General features: G+C 47.1%; 2 protein-coding genes and 3 non-coding genes across 5 annotated transcripts in view; all 5 read right to left on the bottom strand.

Moving 5' to 3' along the window:
- LOC133355844 (cytochrome c oxidase subunit 4 isoform 1, mitochondrial-like) overlaps positions 1 to 23188 on the bottom strand; it is a 554855-nt gene that overhangs the window by 215089 nt on the left and 316578 nt on the right. The window lies entirely within an intron of this gene.
- On the bottom strand, positions 2983 to 9654 carry LOC133355942 (large ribosomal subunit protein eL13-like). The gene is made up of 6 exons (XM_061573383.1): positions 9616 to 9654; positions 8086 to 8211; positions 6478 to 6619; positions 5108 to 5281; positions 4055 to 4111; positions 2983 to 3204 (listed from the first exon to the last, which is right to left on the bottom strand). Exons 2-6 carry the CDS (start codon positions 8187 to 8189, stop codon positions 3040 to 3042), a joined length of 642 nt encoding a protein of 213 aa, XP_061429367.1. The 5' UTR covers positions 8190 to 8211; positions 9616 to 9654; the 3' UTR covers positions 2983 to 3039.
- On the bottom strand, positions 3706 to 3800 carry LOC133356017 (small nucleolar RNA MBII-202). The gene has a single exon (XR_009756810.1). It is a non-coding gene; the product is annotated as a small nucleolar RNA MBII-202 (small nucleolar RNA).
- On the bottom strand, positions 6905 to 6984 carry LOC133356022 (small nucleolar RNA MBII-202). The gene has a single exon (XR_009756814.1). It is a non-coding gene; the product is annotated as a small nucleolar RNA MBII-202 (small nucleolar RNA).
- LOC133356019 (small nucleolar RNA MBII-202) lies at positions 8544 to 8622 on the bottom strand. Its single transcript, XR_009756812.1, has one exon. It is a non-coding gene; the product is annotated as a small nucleolar RNA MBII-202 (small nucleolar RNA).

Raw genomic sequence — 23188 nt, forward strand, 5'->3', positions numbered from 1 at the left:
AACCTTGTTCATGTGTAGTAGTACCCCAGTAATTACCCTGTAATCGGGTAATTAGTATGGGGTAAGGGTAAAAGGTAGGGTAAGCTCGTTGCTTTTTATCTTTTACCTTACCTGCTAAAGGGTAAAAGGTAGGGTAGAGTGATTGTATTGTGGTAAGGTAAAAGGTAGGATAAAGGTAGAATCGTTGTTTTTAACTTTTACCTTACCTTGCCGAGGCCTACTCAGAATGTAAGCAGAGTCGTGTGTGAAGAAGAGTGTTGAATTAAACTGGCGCATGCCCTTACATGAAGCTTCGTCTGGATCTACACGTCTCCAGTGGTGTCAAGATTAACCACAACAAATGTAATTCATCAGGCCCCCACGGTGTAAACAAGTGCCGGCTCCAACCCTTACTAGCCATTCTAGATTTGAAGCTTTCGTTACTGCAAGGATTCATATTTAGGTTTTTTCGGTAAAGTCACGTAGGTAAATTTTTTTTAAATTAATGAAAGTAAAATAAAAATCACGACGTTTCGGAGGCAACACAAGCCTCCGTCTTCAGGTGGAACCGTCACAGCACGATAGCTGCATATTTGGACGGTCTTGTGACCAGTTCACTCAGAACGCGGGTCTCGCAAGCCAAGCAGGTAGCAGCCTGGATATTCCCCGAATTGGCGACCGCGATGGACAACGGGTGTTATCGACTGCTTCGGGGCCATGTCAGCAGGTGGCATTGCAACATTTGTTGAACTGCATTTTCAGTCCGTGTTCCCCCGGATTCACAAACCCACAGTTGATCAACGTGCCAAGGTAACATCATATTAACAGGACCCTGCGGGGTGGGCTGGTAGGAATACTAATACCGGTACAGGGATATCGACCGCACACACACGCGCACGCACATACACGCAACACACACACGTACACACACACATGCACGCACACACACGTAATGAAGTTGTGTTGCAACGCTTCCAGTTCGCCGTGTATAACGATCCGAAGCCCAATAGTGCCCATTCATCACGCCGCTCGAGTGGGCCGGACACGCACACACACACAGTCAACAACAACCGCCATTCGCCACTAAGTGGCGGTGACGTCACCACGATGCTTGTGCCAGGCCAAGTGCACCTTGAGGCCACGTGAAGTGTCGAAAGCCCGCTGGCAGGAGGTCACGGGGCAGACCCAGGTGCCACGGGTCGACTGACCGAGATGACTGGCTGATGCACCACCTGTGCCCCCTACTGTGCCAACTTGCTGTGCTTTAGCCACCCGGCGCTCCGCTCGTTGTTGTGAGCGTCGCTCCTCCGCCCTCCGCTGTTGTTGGAGGGCGACTGCCTCCAACTGCCCAGTAGCGTCCTTCACGAGCCTCCTCCACTGAGGCCGATCTTGACACCGCTGGTACCAGTCATCGGCAAGTCCACTCAGCTCCACGTCCTCCTGTACCACATCACTCCATCTCTTCTCCAGCCCGTGCCGCACCCGTCTAGCCCCCTCGATCCGGCCGAACAAAAGCTGTTTAGGCATGCGGTGGCTGGGCATGCGGGCTACATGACCCAGCCAACGCAGCCTTGCCTGCCGGAGGAGCTCACTGATGGGACTTTGCCCAGATCTTTCAAGGATTTGTGAGCTCCTCACACAAACACAGTCACACATATACACACACGCACGCACACACACGCACACAGTCACACATATACACACACGCACGCACACACAGACACGCACACACGCGCATACACACACGCAGGCACACACATACACACACGCACGCACACACAGACACGCACGCACACAGACACGCACACACACACACAAGCACCTCTCACCTGCAAGGCAGCAGTCGCCACTTCTCCTCCCACATCTCTCGTCGCGACAGCTGTAGCGATGGTGCAAGTTTGTTGCTACACCAAATCGGACGATACGAAGGGAGAGATTGAGGCCTAGTTCTAGGCTTTAGGCCTAGCTGTAGGCCTTAGGGCGCTGTGAGTTAATTTTTTATTTAAATGTTTTAATGATTTATGTAAAAGCTTTAAATTTAAATGTTTCTATTTAAAAACATGAGGGAATGTAACATTGTTAAACATAACTCCCTTTCACACACGCGGGGGTACGATACGAAGGGAGAGTTTCAGGCCTAGTTCTAGGCTTTAGGCCTAGCTGTAGGCTTTAGGGCGCTGTGAGTTTTTTTTATTTAATTTCAAGGTTTTAATTAAAAGCTATATCAGGGAATAAGGGAATGTTACACGTGTCATGCCAAGTGTTTGCAGTAGGGGGCGATGTTGCTACCAGGATAGCGTCACTGAGTCTAAAGGTTTTTGTAGGGTCATGCCAAGTGTTTGCAGTAGGGGGCGATGTTGATACACGGACGGACAGTCGGACGGACGGACACATTAATCTATTGGTCTGGTCCACTTCGTTCCTACCAGTAAAAGCCACGACCTGTACGCATGTGGAGTCAGCCGTTAATGCTGCACTCGGTGAAATGAAATTATCAATGAGATGAGACGTAGACGCAAAGTGAAGGCGACACGGAGAGGGGGGGGGGTTTACAAATGCACGAAGCAAAACATGCGTGAAAACACGCAGAGCTGAAAAAAATACGACGTAAAATTAACTACGAGCACATCATCCCTCTTGGATTGACTTGTGGGAAGCCAAACGTGCTCACCCAATGAACAAGATCTCGTCCGTTTCGTATAAAGGTTGAATTTCCCATTCTGATTAAGGGGCCACCACCATGGCGCTCTGAGAAGACATTGAGGCAAATATTTAAAGGAAACTGAATCTTAAAGTTAAAATATGGAATTGTGGATTAAAATGCAGCCAATTTTAGTCAATGGGTATCAACACAAATGAGAACGGGAAGTTAACAGCGAAACTACCACGCAAACGAAGGCATCACCACATTGTCCCAAGCATTACAGTTCACTGCAAATAAAATAAAACCTTCAGGACACCACCAAAAAAACGTAGACAAATCAAAAGCACGGAACATCCAAGTGTCGAGCTGTGGTCTTTTATTGATCAAAATCCCGCATTACAGATCGAGTGACCCTCTCACTTCTTCTTGGGTTCAACACCGCCGTCCTCCGCCGCCTCCTTGGCGCGCTTGGCGCGGATGCCAAAGAGCCTGGCGTGGCTGCGAGCCACGCGCAGGGTGACGAACGCCTTGAAGTTCTTCTCATCCTCCGTGATCTTGCGCGCCTTCTCCACCCTCTGGTGCTGTGGGACGAGAGTTTTGGTGGAAAGGAGATGGGTGGGGTGCGGGGTGGGTTGGTATTTAATTAATTATAAGCAAACATCTAAACATTGCATGTTACAATACACATTGATGTCTCTTCAGAAAACATTTGCACCGTCTGAAAACACTGGGAATTTCACATGACTGGATAATTACGCGCAATTACATCTAAATATATAGCATATGGTTGCTTCATCTTGTCGCTACCTATCCACATTGCCACGAGTCGTTTTAAAATAACTAGAAAGCACATCTTTACAGGACTCAACTGACACTTAACAAATTATATATTAAGTTAATGCACTCAATAGTCTTTCTTCAAACTCATAACGAACAGCCAGTAAGACAGCCAAGGTGTAGCTAGAACGTAAGCACTGCCATTTGGGATGCATCGTCCTTTGAACTGTTAAGTTACTGCTTTAACATCCAAAGCGTGAGCAAGTGCCACTTCTCACTAGCATGTGTAGTCGTAGTGACTAGGCGATAAAATGCCACTGCATCATCGGTCGTCAGACAAATCAGGGTTCAGACGGATTTTCATCAATGAGGTACAGAGATTCCGGAGAAGCTGTCATCACACGACCGATAAATGTCAGAGCAGTGGAAATAAACCGTTCATTTCGTCAAATAATCGAGCGAAATGCACTCGAGTTTACCCTAAACGAGGTGCTTTAAAAAAGCAGAACCCCTGACAAAATTACAAATAGGCACGAATGACAAAATGCTGTGCAACAGATGTTACGGATGAACACTGCATGAAAGCACGAGTATATAGGACTCCGTTTGTATAGCTTTAGACACCACAAACATGACGATAATAGCAGCACGTACCTGTGAAATCGGCATCACCGTTCCCTTCAGCTGTGTAGCCAGCTTGAGCTCCTCGGGCTAGAATGAGAGAAACAGAATCGGTGAGAAAAGCAACGTTTCACGAGACCACTTCTCGATCCATTTCACAAGATCCTTCAAAACACAGCGATTGCACCGCGTGTGGAAAGTAGCAAGAATTATAGAAAACGCGGCATGGCTCCCACTGCTGGAAAACCGATAACAGCTGAAATACGCCTTACATGATTGTTGCCATGATGGAAAGGGGCAGTAGTGTACATGCACAATCCTTGTCAATATACTTGCTACATGACATGATCAGCTTTCAAGGCAAAACGTTATTTTAAAACCAACAAAGTTAACCTTTAAGCAGACATGCACTTTGAAACCTTCACCACCTTCAAACACATTTGTTTGAGAGTGGAACTGCATTTACATGCATATTTACATTATAGGGTGCAGAAACTCTTGGTGCATGGGAAAATGCTGCACGTAGCCTTAAATGCAGTTGACAAGGGAAATCTTCAGCTTAAGCATTAAACAAACTTCTAGCAAGGTGTGGAAGTCCACCGGCTTCACTCAGGACGTTAAATATCCCAACGCCATCAGCAAGGGTAGGCCATTGTGTAATGGCATGATCCAAATTTGAAAAAAATTACATGCAAAATTCATACATGGCATATTCTTAGGTTTTTTCGGTTAAGTCACGTAGTTAAAAAATTAATAAAAGTAAAATAAAAATAAAATAAAAATCACGACGTTTCGGAGGCAGACGGAAGCTTGTGTTGCTGTACAGCTAATGTGCTGTGACGTTTTTACCTGAAGACGGAAGCTTGTGTTGCCTCCAAAACGTCGTGATTTTTATTTTACCGAAAAAACCTAAGAATATGAATCCTTGCAGTCACGAAAGCTTCAAATCTAGAATTAATACATGGCAATCATCACACCTCTCCCCAACTGCGAAAACATGGCAGGACTCTCCTGAAAGCAGCCACGAGACTCTGCGAGGCTTTCCTGGGGAACCAAGTGTAGTAATAATAACGAAGCAACACGCACCGAGCTGTCTCCCTTGGCAGGCTTGGCGGCCCTCTTGGGGAAGAGGATGAGCTTGGAGCGGTAGATCTTGAGACGCTGCACGTTGGCCTGCAGGGACTCTGTTGACTTGTTGCGCCGCCGGTGATCCACCGCGATGCCGATTGTGCGAGCCACCTTGCGGTTGATGCCGGCAGCCTGGAGGAAAACACAAAGGGTTCCATATAAAGCAGTGTTCTTCATTGCAAGGCAGCCCCTGGTGGCCATGAGTGCAGCCCCTCACTGATGTATTACACTGGTCACTCTTTTTCTGGCATAAGGTATTCCAACGGTCTTAAGGTAATTTTGGGGTGCCGATTCCAAATCTGGCATCAGTTTTTGTCCATCACATCAGGTTTTTGAGATATCAAATATTGCATTTTCAATAAAAACTGCAGAAGAAAAATATTAAATAAATGTGGATATCTACATAAAATGATATTATAAACACACTATCTTAAAAATACAGCACCATATTTTAACACTAAAGCAGTCACCGACTCGCAACAACTTGCAATCATAAGTGACAGAGTTAATTTCGGGTAAAATCAATGAAAATGGGGTATGCCGATAGCATAAAATGAGATGTGATAGAGCAAATCTGAGATCAGATTTGGAATCAACACCCTGAAATTAGTCTAGAACAGCTGCAAAAGTCCAGGCCAGATTTTTTTTGTTGACCAGTGTTATCAATGAAAGTGCCTCCCTTTTGAAAATTAGCAAAGAACGCCGAGCAATAAAGCATTAAGCGACATGGCCGGCAATGTTGTTATACAAGCACAGACAACAATTTCTACATATGCCATATACTCGAGATTTTTTACAAAGAAAAAATTGTCGGCTTACATTAAGGGAACTAAATGTGTTTTCTGGAAGAGATCACAAGTTTCATAGCCTTGGTATCCCCATCATGTGCTGATGAACTATGTGTGTTGTACATAGAGAAAACACAAACAATATTTTTAAAAACCGATTGACAAAGGAACTGTTGGAATCAGATGTTTATGGAAGTGTACAATACCGATGTCAGAAAACAAAACTTCAACAGATGGGTGCCATTCACATTTTCAGAAGCAAATTCCGCTTTATCCAACCCTGCCATGCTGGGGGATTTAACTGGTGACCTCTGGATTCCAAGTCCAGTGGACTAACCATTCCACCATGGCAGCTTCCCCCCATCATCTATGCAACAGGTGGTCAACACAAAGCCATGAAAGCCCATTTAAATTTACCAAAATCACCAATACAACCTTTTCCCATGTAAAAGGCAGAAGCAGAGAGAAGTAAAGTTGGATGACCACCGAAAAGGGGGGGGGGGTGGAGACGTAAAACGACAGACACGCACAGGTGCTCACCTTCAGCTCCTCGAGGGAGAATCCGCGCCCGGAGCGCACCTTGGTGTGGTAACGCACCGTGGGGCAGCGCACGACGGGCCTGAGGTCACCTCCCACTGGCCTGGGGGCGATCTTCCGGGCCTTTGCAAGACGATTCTTGCGCCTATGGAACCACGCGCACAACTGCGGTGGTCAAACCTTTGTTCTTGATGATGGAACGTGGCTTTGCAAAACCCATCGCCGGTTTTAGCTACTCACTTTTTTTTCTGATTTAACTCAAGGCGCACACTCATTACTTTGTATTTATATCACAAGGTATAATCAAGGTATAATGGATTGTGACATGGTGCCCGCAGCAACTAAATATTTAAACAACTACAATTATAACAAATTGCTTTAAAACTACATCTTATAATAGTAGTGCATGACACCATGGAGCAAGATAGTGGGTGGGTTTTACTGCTGTCAGACAAAAAGGGTTCGAGGGTATCATCAACAGATGTACAGAGATTCCGGAGAATGTCATCACCCAGCAGAAGATTGCCACCCCTTACCTTGAGTCCTACACTTCACAAGTAATTTATTTTAAATGGCTTTGCCGTTGCAGTGGTTACGAATTGTTGCAGTGGTTGAGTGCTCTAAAGCAAAAACCATGGTTCATCAAAACCTGCCCCATCTTGGTGTACAAGTGGAAATGTTCACTCCAAAAATGGACAATGCCAACCTTTAAAAAACTATTTACGGACAACTATTTATTTTTATTACGCACAAGCCAATTTAGACAAGTCGTATTTTTCAAGACACGTAGGCCATACAATCTGTGTAGGCCAATCAGATAAATGGGTTTGATTCCTAATCCATAGAGGTTTTTGGGTTAAATCGCGTAAATATATGCGTCGTTAAAACCCACCACCACCCAACAGCCAACTAGTAAGGGTCGTCACGTAAACAGAACGTGCCAATTCGTCACAGACCAAAAATGTACTGTAAAAGACATTAGCAAACACACGAATCACTAACGCGTGCTAAACACTTGTTAAGTAGTTTGGCCCTTTCAATTAGAATTACGATGCCACCGATCCAACATGCGCAGCAGGGGACTTGGTAACGTCGGTGGTGTGGTGGTGCAGGTCCAAGTAGGAATCACGCTGTATTCCCGTATGTCCTGAAGCAGAAGATTATTGCTGGATCCATTTACATTTGCAAATTTGATTTGTAACTTTGATCATTACCTGTGTATCAATAGTCTAGTTTTAATGCGCCATTGTATTGAGAGACTATTATCTCGGTGGGGTCCGGGAGTGTTTTGTTGTTGCTTTCTGCTGCCTTGCCCAACCTTGATAAATCAGACATGTTATTTATATTTAGTGACTTGCTTATCGCTTTTTTTCTTCATTTAGCCCTATCGTTTTTGCTGTATTGTTTGCTGTTGTGACTCGCCGACTCCCCGTGCCGGACATCCGTGGGCGAAAAAAAGAGAGGGCTTCATAGCTAATCAGATTCCTCCTCCAGATTCGGACCCCGACACGCGCCATGCGAAAACATGCGACACTCGGGTGGGCATACTCTTTGGTTCTTTCGGTAAAGTCACGTAGGCCACGTGGCAACTCGAGTGGCAGTATACCTCACCTGCGCTCCTTGCGGGCGGGCTGGTTGAACCACGTGCGCACCCTCTTCTGCCAGTCCTTGTGGAAATGCGCATTTGGGATCATGTTGTTCCGCTTGGGCGCCATGCTTGCGTTTTGTTAGTCGGCCCTGCGAAACCCAAACAAACACGTAAATCCAACGTTCCTTCCACACCGATTAGCTACGTCCGACGCGAAAGAAGTTCAACGTACAGTACATAGACTGGACTTGGGTTAAAACGAGCTTCATAGTTCATAGGATTCCTCCAGTATACATAAATATTATTCTGATACACGTAATGTGTTAAGGCGAAACAACCACAGCTGGTCACGTGCTTAACACCATTTTGGTAACACCCACTCGTGCAGATTATTGCGTGTACATCCATGCTGCACACGCCAGCGTGACGGAGATTAAACCAAAAATTATGTTTCGGGCAAACTCGAAGAGCAAAGATAGTGGGTGGGTTTTACTGCTGTCAGACAAAAGGGTTCGATGGTATCATCAACAGATGTACAGAGATTCCGGAGAATGTCATCACCCAGCAGAAGATTGTCACCCCTCATCGCCTAATCTCTAGGAGTTGCCCGTCAACCCACTAGTCAAAACCAGTGAAGATAAAGCCCCCTAACATTGCTCTCGTGGCTCCTGCTGGCATTTAAAAAAAATCCCGCACGCCCATCCGAACATCAGCAGCGGCCACGGTCAATCCACTGCTGGACAAAGGGCCTCTCACCACACCAAAGTCAACGCCACAATCACAAGTTATTTATATCGGAGGAATACTGATGAGCCATGAGCTTCCCTCCCCCCTACAGACGTCCAGGTCAGAACGTTACAAACGCACGGCTAGGATCTGCAGACGAGGCGTTACGAACACTCGAGATCCGTTGCACGCCTTTTGGCTGCCCACTCCCTCCCACGTCCCCTATTCTTCACCATCACAGCCAGCATGGATGGCATCTTCTAGCACCGCCGCGTGCCAAACAAAGCCCGCATACGTTTGTAAAGTTTTGTCGTCGTCGTTGTTAAACCTGCGTGGTACATCTAATGTACGTCTCCGCAACACGTGGGCGGCAACACGGTGGATTGAACCACTGCTGCCCGAGTCGAGTTACTGTACGAAGGGTATCGCTTAAATCAATTCACGCACAGATTCTGGCCTTACGATTCACTCCCGATTATCGTCTTTTTCTCCACGTTTCCCTCGCATGTTACACGTCCGTCTCTTTTACAATTCAGCAAATTGAACCCACAGGAGACAGGACGGAAGATAAACTCAGAGGGCCCAACATTCACGATGCACGCACGAATCGATATCGCATGGAGGCAAAGCGAGGGAAGAGAGAGGGAGGACGCGACACGTCTCCATCCAGTTCGCGCGAATCCCAACGTCTCCCTTCATCCGCGCCGACCGCGCCGCTAAACGTCGCGGCTCCTTGAGCTCTCCGAGCGTGGCCGTGGCGCGGCGTGCGGAGCGCGGGCGACCGCGGATGGCCGCCGATTGCGACGGAGCCACGGAGCGCAACTCACCGCTGGCGTGAATGGCCGCGCCGGAAAAGGGACCCGCGCACGGAATTGTGGGGGGTTTAAGGCGTCGGTTTGGGATCACGCCCGAGCTATCGCGAGATTTGGGCCGAGGGCGCTTCTCGTGACGAGCAAGTCTCGCGAGACTTGATTGGCCCCGCCTTTAAAGGGACTGCGTTGCGAAACTTGCAGGGTTTGCCATCGCATACAGGACCTGTCAACCCCTTATCAGATAAATTCAGACCTTATTGATCAACCCCGTGTCTCTTATAAATCTCAACGTTCATCCTATACACGACACTATGCACTATACTATAAACTCCACTATACAGTACACTATACACTACACTATTATACACTACACTACTATACACTACACTATACACTACACTACTACAGGACCTGTCAACCCCTTATCATACCAATTCAGACCTTATTGGTCAACCCCGTGTCTCTTATGAATCTCAACGTTCATCCTATATACGACACTATACACTAAACTATAAAAGCTCATCAGCGAGCCCCACGACCACACAGCCCAGCTTCCACAACACAGAGCTCATCAGCGAGCCCACAAACCACACCGCCCAGCTTCCACAACACATAACTCATCAGCAAGCCCCAGCACCACACGGCACGGCTTCAACAGCACAGAGCTCATCCGTGAGCCCACAACCACACCGCCCAGCTTCCACAACACAACTCATCAGCAAGCCCCAGCACCGCACGGCACGGCTTCCACAACACAGAGCTCATCAGCGAGCCCACAAACCACACTGCCCAGCTTCTACAACACAGAACTCATCAGCAAGCCCCAGCACCGCACGGCACGGCTTCCACAACACAGAGCTCATCAGCGAGCCCACAAACCACACCGGCCAGCTTCTACAACACAGAACTCATCAGCAAGCCCCAGCACCGCACGGCACGGCTTCCACAACACAGAGCTCATCCGTGAGCCCACAACCACACCGCCCAGCTTCTACAACACAGAACTCATCAGCAAGCCCCAGCACCGCACGGCACGGCTTCCACAACACAGAGCTCATCAGCGAGCCCACAAACCACACCGCCCAGCTTCTACAACACAGAACTCATCAGCAAGCCCCAGCACCGCACGGCACGGCTTCCACAACACAGAGCTCATCAGCGAGCCCACAAACCACACCGCCCAGCTTCAACACATAACTCATCAGCAAGCCCCAGCACCACACGGCACGGCTTCAACAGCACAGAGCTCATCCGTGAGCCCACAACCACACCGCCCAGCTTCTACAACACATAACTCATCAGCAAGCCCCAGCACCACACGGCACGGCTTCAACAGCACAGAGCTCATCCGTGAGCCCACAACCACACCGCCCAGCTTCTACAACACATAACTCATCAGCAAGCCCCAGCACCACACGGCACGGCTTCAACAGCACAGAGCTCATCCGTGAGCCCACAACCACACCGCCCAGCTTCCACAACACAGAGCTCATCAGCAAGCCCCACCACCACATTGCCCAGCTTCCGTCTTCCACGGCAAGAATGGGCAGCACTTGTCCGGTTCGGCACAAACCACAGAAAAATCGGACGCCTAATGCACAAGTGGAGGATCAAAGCCCGTCTTGATCTCCTGTGCGGGTCTGCGGCTATGATCGGAAAACCATGGACCACATTACATCGCACTGCCCCAATTTACATTTAAAGGTCCTGGGTGAGAGGATGTATCTGCATTCTGCAGTTCACCGACTCTCAAAGCAATTCAATAGTTACATCACTGAGAATCTCTATTAAACTAATACATTTGAAAGTTAATCTTTATTGTCCACACAAAAGAGTGTAGGATTTACGGGTCTTTACAGACAGGGCAAAGCGTATCCACCCATTTAGGTCACATTGTATAGGCGGGAGTGACTTGTGTGACTCTGCCTCAGTGTTTCGATTTAAAGCTTTCGTGATTGCAGGGATTAATCTTCTTGGTTCTTTCGGTAAAGTCACGTAGAATGCTTGCGTTGTGGCCGAAACGTCGTGAGAAATATTGTATTATTTTATTATTTCCATTCTACGTGAATTTACCGAAAGAACCAAGAAGAGGCCTCAGTGTTCTTCACTCATTTTCAGAGCGGGGGTGAGGAAGGGGGGGGGCACTTTCGCCGATAACTCTTCATTTTATTTTACCAGGGAAGGCCCACTGAGCCACACCGCTCTTTTTCAGAAGCGACCTGGCTATCACGAATGATAGCTCAACGAAAACACGAGTGTGTGCGGGCCGCCAAGCATTTGAAACAATTGGGGGGTTTGACAGCAGCGCAATTATGTTGTGAGGGTGGGGGGTGTTGTCACGTGTTGTGTATTGTCGGGGGCCGCACGTAAGGCCCACCAGTGGCCTGAGGGCCTCGCAATGCAGAGCACTGCTTTACCCTGTTTCGCAACCTCCGTAGTGAGCAGCAGATGGCAGTGCAGCATTATCCATTGTCCTGCATTGCACACCACCCGCACATGCTCACCGCCTTTGTAAGCCAGCAATAACTATAGAGCATTGTGAAGTATGGTTAAGTTCTAGATTTGAAGCTTTCGTGACTGCAAGGATTCATATTCTTAGGTTTTTTCGGTAAAGTCACGTAGGTAAAAAAGTTAAAATTAATTAAAGTAAAATAAAAATCACGACGTTTCGGAGGCAACACAAGCTTCCGTTCTGTGACAGTTCCTCCTGAAGACGGAAGCTTGTGTTGCCTCCGAAACGTTGTGATTTTTATTTTATTTTTATTTTACTTTTATTAATTTAAATGTTTTACCTACGTGACTTTACCGAAAAAACCTAAGAATATGGTTAAGTTACCCCTACGACCGACTGTTTCTCGGTCGTGGTGGCCTTTGTCAAGCAGTAACTTAACAATAGGGTTGTACATGTAGATTATTATTAACGAATACATTCTGGATCCTGCATTGATGGGATACTATAAACTTTTTTTTATTTTACCAGGTAAGGACCACTTGGCATGATAGCTATTTTTCAGCAGCGACCTGGCCACGAATGATAGCTCAACGAAGTGGCTTATCACGTGGACATTTATAGCAGCCAGATGTTCTAAACGCGCGTTGGTTCTAAATGTGGAGGGAAAAAAACAGAAGGACCCGGAGAAAATGTCACGCGGCCACAGGGAGAGAGATACACGCAAACTCCAAATATTCAACAGCCGTCAGTGTTTGGATCGAACCCTCGACCTCCTGCATACCAGGCGAGGGAGTTGACATCTCGCCACCGCAGCGATTAAATGTTGATGGTGGCCCCTAGATACAACCCGAATGGCAATATACCACAGGGAAGGTGCAACCCAAATAAGGGGATACATATTACTCGACATATATAAGTGGACGATTGCGGTGGAATGCATCAGTGATTGAACAATTGTTATTAGTATTATTTTTGTGCTTATTGTTTGCAATAATGGCCAATCGTGCCCTAAAAAAACATCAAATGGGATATCTCTCGCAGAGAAGTACAACGCTTCACATGAGAGAACAGCCCATAGCAGTGGATGCCACAGAGCCATCTCTGACATCCCTTCACGTGATCCCGAGGCTATACAATAGGGGCAGCACTTTCCTACCCCGATGACAGTCAAACCGATCATTTTCAATCTAAGAGGTGGAATTTTGCCAAATTAAGTACTGTACAGTATAAAACGAATTTTAATGTAAGGATGTTTTTTTGGTGTGTGTGTGCAGTCATTGGTGACCGGACCGAGACCATCATTATTAACTCACCATGAACTCTCAGCACTCGAGAAACCGATTGAATCACGGACGACATCCTGAAATCGAACCCAGGATCTCAACGTTGCCAGGCTCAGCGCTCTGACCTCTGAGCCACCCGGCGTCCTCCTCATTAAAGTGTCTTCAATATCCGGTCGCCCCCCCTCTCTCGCCTACTCCCCCCCCCCCCCCACAACCGCATTTTTCACCGAGCAAGCTGGCACACACGCCTAGCTCCAACTATGCTGTCATACACTCACGTTAATCACGTTAATCCTCACAATCATGAGCCACGGCACAGCAGATTCACAAATGTCCCCTTGGGGGCCCTGTTAGAGGGGTGGGGAGGGGGGCTTATATATATTTAAAAAGAAGAGAACACAAGGGACTGCGAAGTAAAAATGCATGACATGGCATGATGTGATTGCTTGGCGGTTTAAGAAGAAGCCCCCCAGGGAAGCATTGGGTGATTTGAGCCCGCTGGCTGAGAAGGTGGAGCTGCGTGGATGTCTTCACCTCACCCTGCGGTTGTGCGGCTTTGAAACAAAAAAAAATCGCATGACATCACCCGCGTGGAACGCGGCTCGCTGCAGCCGCGGAGCCCACGTGCGTTTGGTGTCCGTGGCGCTCTCTCAGTTCGCTATCGGAGCACGATGCACAGTGTTCATCACCCACCACCAGCAGCACTCTCGTTTCCCTGAATGTGAAGGCCGGGATGTCCACGTGCGTGTGATGTCCGTGGCGCTCTCTCAGTTCGCTATCGGAGCACGAGGCACAGTGTTCACCACCCACCACCACCAGCAGCACTCTCGTTTCCCTGAGTGTGAAGGCCGGGATGCCCACGTGCGTGTGGTGTCCGTGGCGCTCTCTCAGTTCGCTATCGGAGCACGAGGCACAGTGTTCACCACCCACCACCAGCAGCACTCTCGTTTCCCTGAGTGTGAAGGCCGGGATGCCCACGTGCGTATGGGTCTGTGGCGCTCTCTCAGTTCACTATCGGAGCACGATGCACAGTGTTCACCACCACTACCACCAGCCCCTCGTTTCCGTGTTTGCGAATTCAACCCAGGCACACAAGAATTGTCACGCTACGTGATTAAACACGTACATGTGGTGATACGCCGTTGGTCGTGGCGGACAAGCGCAAATAACTACAACACAAATCAACACAAATAAAAAAAAGCCACTGCTGCTGCGAGGATGACCAGAGTTCGCGTATTGATGCTCCTTGACGAGGTCAGCGAGGTATTGTAGTCCATTTGTGGCAAGCAATTTGTGTGTAATGGGTGCATGGTGGCTCTCCCCCGCCCGCCACTTAACCAACTTGCACTGACGAACACGGTGAAGCAGACACGGCATGGGGAGGCGTTCAACCAACCTGGTTGGACAAAGATCTCATATTGAATACTTCAATTTTAATTCAATTGCAGAGGAAGCATGGCATGGGGTTATTCCATTGATGATATGCTTTTCATAACGAATGCCACAAAATCAGTGCTGCCACTGTCTCCCATCCGGCCAAGCCTTAGAACACGCTCAGGTGTGGCAGTGCAGAACAGAACTTCTGTATTCTGGGAATGCCTGTGGTGGGCCTGGCTTCTATGGGCTCATCACGCCAGCAAGCCACATCACGTCCACGCCAGGGCTTTTTACAAAACTAAAAAAAATCCAACCGACAGTAGTGAATATGAGACTATTTTTAACAGATTATATCATACAGCCTTTGCCTCGAAGAAGGAACGTCCTTTGCCGGTCTGCGTGTCCTGGCATTTGCGCAGAATCAATCCATGTAGCAGCCCTCTCTTGTGAATCCACTGCTGGATGAGAGCCTAGCAGCAACGTCGTGCGGATCACGGGAGTTATTTGACCATACTTCACCATTAAGGTCAGCGCAGGTTGGTGAATGAGAACATATATCCGGAAGCATAGACGTACAGTACAGCAATTTATGTTTTTCTCGCACTGCTTTCTGCTGCCCACAACGTGACCCCGCAACAGCCGATAGCACCTGTTTAACGCACGGTGATCACCCCATCCAATCACCATCTGAGTCTCATTTACCTTAACCCCCTGGGTGATGTGCATGCATTGCTCCTGAGATTATTTAGATTATTTCGGGGCTATAATTGCCCAAATGACGGGGCCACTTTGTCTAGCTACCATTTGTGGTCAGGTGTCTTCTGAAAAATAAGTTAATATCTCAGTGGACTTTGCCTGGTAGGGAGGGGATGGTTTAGTTTTATTTGTACGTGTTTCGGTAATTTGTTTACCTTTATTGTACTTTGCACTACTATCGTGTGTGTACTGTTTGTTGTTGTAACGTTCTTATCGGCCCTTACAGGACATCTGTGAAAAAGAGCTTCATAGCTCATCAGATTCCTCCAGTATAAACAAATATTCTGATTAATAAGAGACACGTCTGTGTGTGTAGCCTGTGCACGGTGAATGTCCACATTGCCACAAAAAATCATGCGGTTACCGGTAATGCACCCCCCCCCCCCACACACGCAATTTTTACAGCCCGAGTATAAACAAAAGGCGAACGGAATGGCTAGGGCTAACAGGACTTATATAGCAACCTCATACATATTTCACCAGCGTATACATTCAAACACAGCCGGACACAGGCACACAAAAATGTATCATTCCGGGAGTGGGACTCGGCGAGGCGGTGTCAAGAAGTTCATCCCGAGCAGAGAACACGGCGGTGCAAGAATTCTAGATTTGAAGTTTTCGTGACTGCAAGGATTCATACTCTTTGGTTATTTCGGTAAAATCACGTAGGTAAAAAAATAAAAAGATATAAATTTATTTTAAATTAAAATAAATTACGTTTATTTTAATTGTGACTTTACCGACAAAACCCAAGAGGGTGGTGTCAAAAAGTTCATGCCGACCAGAGAGAACGGTGGTGTAACTGGCGCCATCGGTGAACCCGTGCCCTCGGGACGAGTCAGCCTGACACGTGCTCTTTGAAGATTTTTTTTTTATTTATACTGGAGCAATCCGATGAGTTATGAAGCTTTTAAGGCACCTTGTTGTCTCTCGTGTTTGGCTTTTCATTAAATATATATTCAGACATATTCAATGTGTAGCAATGCACAGTGTTTATTTAAAAGTACAACTATTTAACCCTCCCCCAAAATGTAATTCAGCCTCCCTAAAAAAAATACCTGCTGCACATATAAGTGGTCATGATTCACTTTAACAATGTAGTCCATTGATGTATAATTAATTGAGCTGCAATATATATGTAATGTTATTGTGTTTTCATAAATGTGTTACGTTGTGAAGCCAACTGGGCCAGGATTTGGCAAAACCGAGCCCACTTTTCACCCGGGGAAACTGTAGAGCAGCACAGACCAAGCCTAACTAGCTTAACATTAAACTACACAATAATATATTTAAGAATCACAATTAAGAGACAAACAACATATATCCTATTAACATTACAATATATGTTTTACTTAAAATGTCATTTATAGTCATAATTAAACCATCTTATAACCAGATCCTATTTGAGCCTTTTTTGTAGTGGTGAATTATTGTGCACCCAATTGCTAGAACCCGCTAATCGGAGGTGTGGGGCAAAGACAAACAACTAAACACACACACAAAAATTATAAAAAACATGAGTTTTCAATCTAGATAATTAAAAAATACATAGCGCCAGTGGCTTCCTAAAATCGGAAGAGCGTTCCAGACGGCCGCTGAGAAGCGCATCTGAAAGGACGCGCCATGCTGTGATCGTCATTGTTCAATGGCTCAGCCAAAAGCCGCCTATGCTGCTGCTGTTGCTGCGAGGATGACAACCTGAGTTCGTGGGATGATGGTTGATGCTCCTTGCCCAGATTAGCGAGATAAGGGTTACGGACGATGGCCTCAGACACAAGGAATTACAATGCACTTCTTTAGGAAATGCTGGTGCCGGTTTTGCATAACGCGCAAAGCCTGTGTTCATCACGACACTTGTATTATTATACACTGTTATTATTGCTACTACACACTTTTATTGAACTCGCCGTGTCTTCTGTTTGTATCTCAATTTTGGAGCTTTCGTGACTGCAGGAATTATGTTTGAATTCTGTTTGTATTTTTAGGAAGCTTTGACACTTAATATCTTCGCATCTACCGAAGCCTAACGGGCTGTAACTTTCTCTTCTGGATTTGAAGCTTTTGTGGGGGTCGCTAGCCCCCGAAATCCCTCCCTCGATAATGCTAACGGCCGGGCTAGCATCATCAATCGCCCCCCCGCTGCTAAGCGAACCGCTGCTAAGTTCCTCACCCATGGTGTGGGAGCCGTCGCCCGAGGGTTCCACTCCACCGCGGGTCCGCGTAGCAGGCATGGTTAATTACGTACGCGCACACCCACACACACAGCTCTGTACGGCACTCACTCTTGCGCTTCTCTGCGCCGCGCTGGCCGCTCACGTTACAATCGCGCACCTGGGGTACGCCGATTACGCACGCCGCGAGCTTACGCACACACAGTACCACACGCGTTCCCACACGCAACCCGCGCGCTCAGCTCCGCGCAGCGCTCACTCCCGTGGCGAACCACTGTGCACACAGCGCACCCACACGCTCACACTGCACGACAAGATCACGCGAGACCACGCTTCGCTATTAATGATTTATTATATGCCACCTGCGAATTGATGTTGAATCAGTGAGTCGACGAGGCTGGCCTATTCCACTAAACCTGTACCTATTCCCTATTTATCGGCTATGATTCTAATTCCCCTTCTTACTCACTGTTAAGTGTCCACGGCGGTCCGCTGATCCTTCTGTTAACCGCGTGCCTCGGTGCGTCGCACGGACGTCCGGGTCGCTGGCTCGAGCTGCGTCTGGTCGCCTGGCGCTGGAGTAAGAGAGCGATTTCCCCTCTGCGCTCCTCTATTTATCCTCCCTACCTCCCAAAGGGGATGCTGCGCTGAACAATGGGCTCGTGCACCCCAAGCCCGCGCACGGCAGTCCCCAGGCGCTGTTGATATGCTAATCAGTGTGCTGCGTGCAAGGCGTAAATCCTAATTACTCCCTTACCCTTCCTACCAATGGGGCTTGCGCGCTCAAGCGCAATTATCCCAACCCTCCATGACTATGCGCAACAGCCCCTGTGACCCCGCTATTCATGCTGTCCCGTGCCTCCCCTGCTTGCCCCGTCGACTCGTGGGGGTGTGTGTGGGGGGAAATGCGCCTCAACCGCGGTGGCCGAATGCCCCACGCCGCGACCACACCATATTAAGGCCGGCAGCAGCGCCGCGGTACCACGTAGCACGGGGGAGGTCATCCAATTCCCTGATCGCCGAAAACCGTGAGAATTAATCCCGATAAGGGTCTCTCGGATAAAAACCGGTCGATCAGGTAACCTTCCCTTCCAGCTCTATGGGGGGGGGGGGGGGGGGGGATGCGTGCGGGTGTGTGCTTATGTGGGGCGGGTGATTGGGGGCAGTGCGGTGGGGGAAGCCGGGCGGCTCCCTGGCTCGGCAGAGCGGCCCCGTCGCTGTGGCACCACACTTTCGTGACTGCAAGGATTCATACTCTTAGGTTTTTCGGTAAAGTCACGTAGGCAAAAATAACAATAAAATAAATTAATAATAAATCACGACGTTTCGGAGGCAACACAAGTCTCCGTCTTCAGGTGGGACCGTCACAGCTAAATTTACTGTATCGAGTGAAGATAAATCCAAAAGACAAGATCTTTAACCAGTATTTAAACGTCGTGATTTATTATTATTACTATTTTATTTATTAATTTATTATATTTTTTTACCTACGTGACTTTACCGAAAAACCTAAGAGTATGAAACTTTCTCCCCCGTTGTCGTCTTATTCTTGCTTTTAACAAAAAGTTACTCGTTAATTATCGTAAATTTTACCTCCCCCCCTCCCTCTTTTTGAAATCACGAATGGTCGCGCCCACCCTCAGACGACAAACGTCTCGTGCAATCACAGCGGCTGTTGCTGTACCCCCAGGGGGTCCGCGCACCCCCAGGGGGTCCGCGTACCCCCGTTTGAGAACCACTGCTCTGGCAAGCGACGTGGCGGGGTAGTTCGGGTACTCTGCGTTCTGAGAGGCTCGTTACATTCTCCGTATTCTTCTTTCGTAGATGACATTGATTTTAACTGCTGCTGCTGAGCGAAGAAAGGAAGACCTAACAGAGAATGGCTTGACGACGACGTAAGAGATCGGTGCTCGACAGATGTAGCCACGACTTGAGCACAAGGCCGTAATTAGAATATATATTGGGGGGACACATCCCCCCCCCCCCCCAATATTCAAATACAGTGTATGCTCAAAATGTCCCCCCCAATATATTGCAGTAAAATATATTTCTGTTCATATGATTGTAGTTATGGTTGTACTTTATTAATCCCGAATCTCTGCCATTACATACAATGAAAAAAGAAAAGGTAAAAAAGAAAAAACTGAAATGTAATACAATACACTACTAGACATTATTGTAAAAAATAAATCAAAAGTCCATCCTATGTGTTAGTGAATAAAAAAATATATTTTAGGCAGGAAATGAGTTTTCAAATTTAGATTTTTTTTTCGGGGGGGGGACCCCCAGACCCCCTGGAAGATTTGGTCCCCCCCAATGTTGACTCCATGGCTACGGCCTTGCTTGAGCATATTGGCACAAGACAGAGGAGAGTGGAAACAAATGACGACAAACGGGCAGGGCTGGATTTAGGTTCTTGTAGGCCCCAGGCACTTCTCTTTAATAGGCCTTTCGTGATCACTTTTATAAGTTGGTACTGCTGCTCCATGGTTACGAATACCTCCGCTTTAACTATTTTCTTTCACGCGTAGGATAACGCCGCCTTTGTCTTCCCTTGCACTACTCTCTGTTGAGGATGAGATTGTGCGAAAAAATACGCAATTTGAAGATGTTATTGTTTATTTTGCAATGAAAATTTTTTCTCGAAAATGTCATCTCCGGTATTAATTTTTGTTACCTTGTGAAAAACAAGAAGATGACTCTGCCTCTTTATTTACACACTGTGCCTATCCTTGCTATATACATATATATTTATTCAAGAAGATGTCTTGGTAAAAAAAATGTGTAAAAAAAAACAACAACAAAAACGTGGTCATTTGTTTTCGTAGGCCCTTTAGTTTTTACAGGCCCTAGGCACGATACCTACTGTGCCTATTGGATAATAGAGACCCCGACTCTGGGCTATCGTGATGATGATGCTGCTGGTGACATTTCTGTGTAGAGGGCGCTGTGGGTCTTGCCGTAAAAGTCCCACAAAGATTATGCTGCTGCTGCTGCTGTGGGTTTTCACAATCTCGTTTCCTAGCAATGAGACTGCACCCAGCCCTCGCCGGACAAGACCCCGTTGTCGCGTGTGACACACCGCCCAAATATGCACCTACAAAAAAAAAGCCGCAGGTGTTTGTTTTTCTTAGTTTCTGGAGTCGCATTCCTATAAATCTCAACACTACCCCCACCCCCTTGACTCGTGGTTCGTTGAGGATGTTTGTAAAACTGTCTGTCACACAGAGGGACTTAACAAAAAGCGGTTTAAGTTGGTTTACATCAGCTGTGAGCGATGCAATTGATGGTCACTTTTTCAGCAGAGATCTAACCATACCAACAATATCGATTGAGGATCAATGTTTTTTTTTGGTATACGTATGTGTTGTATGTTATGGGTTCACGTGACCTCTGCGTATAGCACTTGGGTCACGACCTTCATGACAAGGTTAAACAAATTGAGAATCGTTTCTCGAATTGGTTTTGCGATCTTGAATCGCTACAATTGGTTTTTTTTGTCATGCCCCTCTTCCCCCCACCGCCCCCCACACACCCCCTCAATGTCACGAGCCGAATAACTCACTGTAGACTCTCGCAGAGCAGCGCGACTGTCAGCGCTAGCCAACGGCTCCACACGGAAGCAGTTGTCACAGAGCTACATCTGAGATTCCTTTCAAGTGACCTTTGTACCGCAATGTAGAGGGGAAACACACCTCTCCACGTACTCTGCGAATGAGAGTAATCTAAGTCTTTGTGACAGTCACACCGATATATCTTTTTTAAAATCAGAGCTGGAATAAAGCCAAATTAAATGGAGTACCGTAATTCAATGTGTGTGTGTATGTGCAGTCATTGGTAACCGGGTCGGAGACCATAAACTTAGCTACACTTGTAACCTCGGTTTAATCGTTTAACAGCTGGAAACATGGGTTCGAATCCAGGATCTTAGTGGTGCCAGCTCATCGCTATGACGTCCGAGCCACCTGGCTACAACTCTGTAATTTAATCACGGGGTTGAAAATACATCACTATAAGAATGCCAGCTCATTGGTTGTTGGGTAAAAAAATTAACCCGTGAAAACAAAGTGTTTCACTATAAATCCTTTATATGCGTGGCATCGGTTTTATTTTATTATTCATTTCTGTTTTTCTTGAGTAAGAGTTTCATTTTTATCACATTGGTATTTTAAATTAAATATGAAAAAAAAAATTCCTATAAAGTGGAAAATTTTGGAACAAAAATTTTCACGAAAAAATATTGTCACGCACAATGAGTCTGTGTGCAAAATGTCAGCTCGATTGGATCACGGGAAGTGGGTTAAAAAACGACCGAAAGATTTGCACGGTCGTAAGCAAGCACGCAAGCACGCAAGCAAGCAAGCAAGTGAACTTTATATAAAGGATTAAAAAAAAAGAAGAGGTAATTGGATGAGGGTACTGGGTCTGGAAGTGTCGTCCTTTGGCGCTGATTATAAACGTTCAGCATTGGCTCACGTCCCTTCAATTCCATTTCGAATTGTGGACGGCCCCGTTTGCAAATTTGACTAAAGGGACAAACAAACATCCTTATGTCAGCGATACAGACGACTCAATTATCCGTGGGCGGGTTATCCGGGTTGTGGATTAACCATACGTGCTTCATTTAAAAAAAATAAACCAAAATATCTTCATACGCGCCGGTATAATTAGTATTAGCTGCTCCCCACTCGTTGAGGTTCAGCGACTGAGCTCCCACGTGACCACAAACATTTCAGAAAGTAAACCGATTACGTTAAGAAGCAATACAAACAGATGACGCGTCCTAGACATGCACCCCCCCCTCCCCCCCATTCTACTGAGCTAAACAGTGAATACTTGCGAATATAGCATTTAAATTACAAGTTTAGCATGATGCGTGTTTTATCTGGGCCACCACTTTCCCACCCCATTACACATGATTTTAAATCCCTGTTGGGCATAATGCCCAAATGAACCACGATACCTCCCTGATCTCGTCAAGGGGCGCATACACCATCATCACACGAACTCCGACCATCCTCACAGCAGCGGCTTTTGGCTGCTGGCCATCGAACAAAGACGGTCAGACCGCATCGCGCGCTTTCAGATGCGCTCCTGCGGCCGTCCGATATTAGAAAGCCATTGGAGCTACGCACTTTTAAGTCGAGATTGAACCCTCATTTCTTTAGAACAGTTTTTTGTGTTTCGTTTGTTTGCCTTCCCCGACACCCCGCTATTAGCACGGTTGGCTCCGTACGGTGCGAAAAAAGTTCAACATACATACACAAAATGCGTGCAGGGCGGAATAACCGCAAACAAGCACTCGGTTCTACACAGGCACCGTGCTAGCACAGTGCAGAGTGGCCGAGCAATACCTACTTCATCTCACTCGAGATAGACGGGAATAGGGCCTTCGAACAACGAAAAACAGATGCATCTGGCGTCACGCAATAGGAAGAGCACTGGCCCTTCGCAGATACGAGGATTTGCGGACAGGAATTTGACAGATAAGCGATAAGTTGAAGCTTACAAGGGCACTTGGTGTGGAGTGTGTGGCGAGGGGTGAGCTT

This window comes from Lethenteron reissneri, chromosome 52 (genome assembly GCF_015708825.2).
Source record: "Lethenteron reissneri isolate LAM-NWPU_2019-01 chromosome 52, ASM1570882v1, whole genome shotgun sequence".
In the NCBI taxonomy this organism is placed as follows: domain Eukaryota; kingdom Metazoa; phylum Chordata; class Hyperoartia; order Petromyzontiformes; family Petromyzontidae; genus Lethenteron; species Lethenteron reissneri.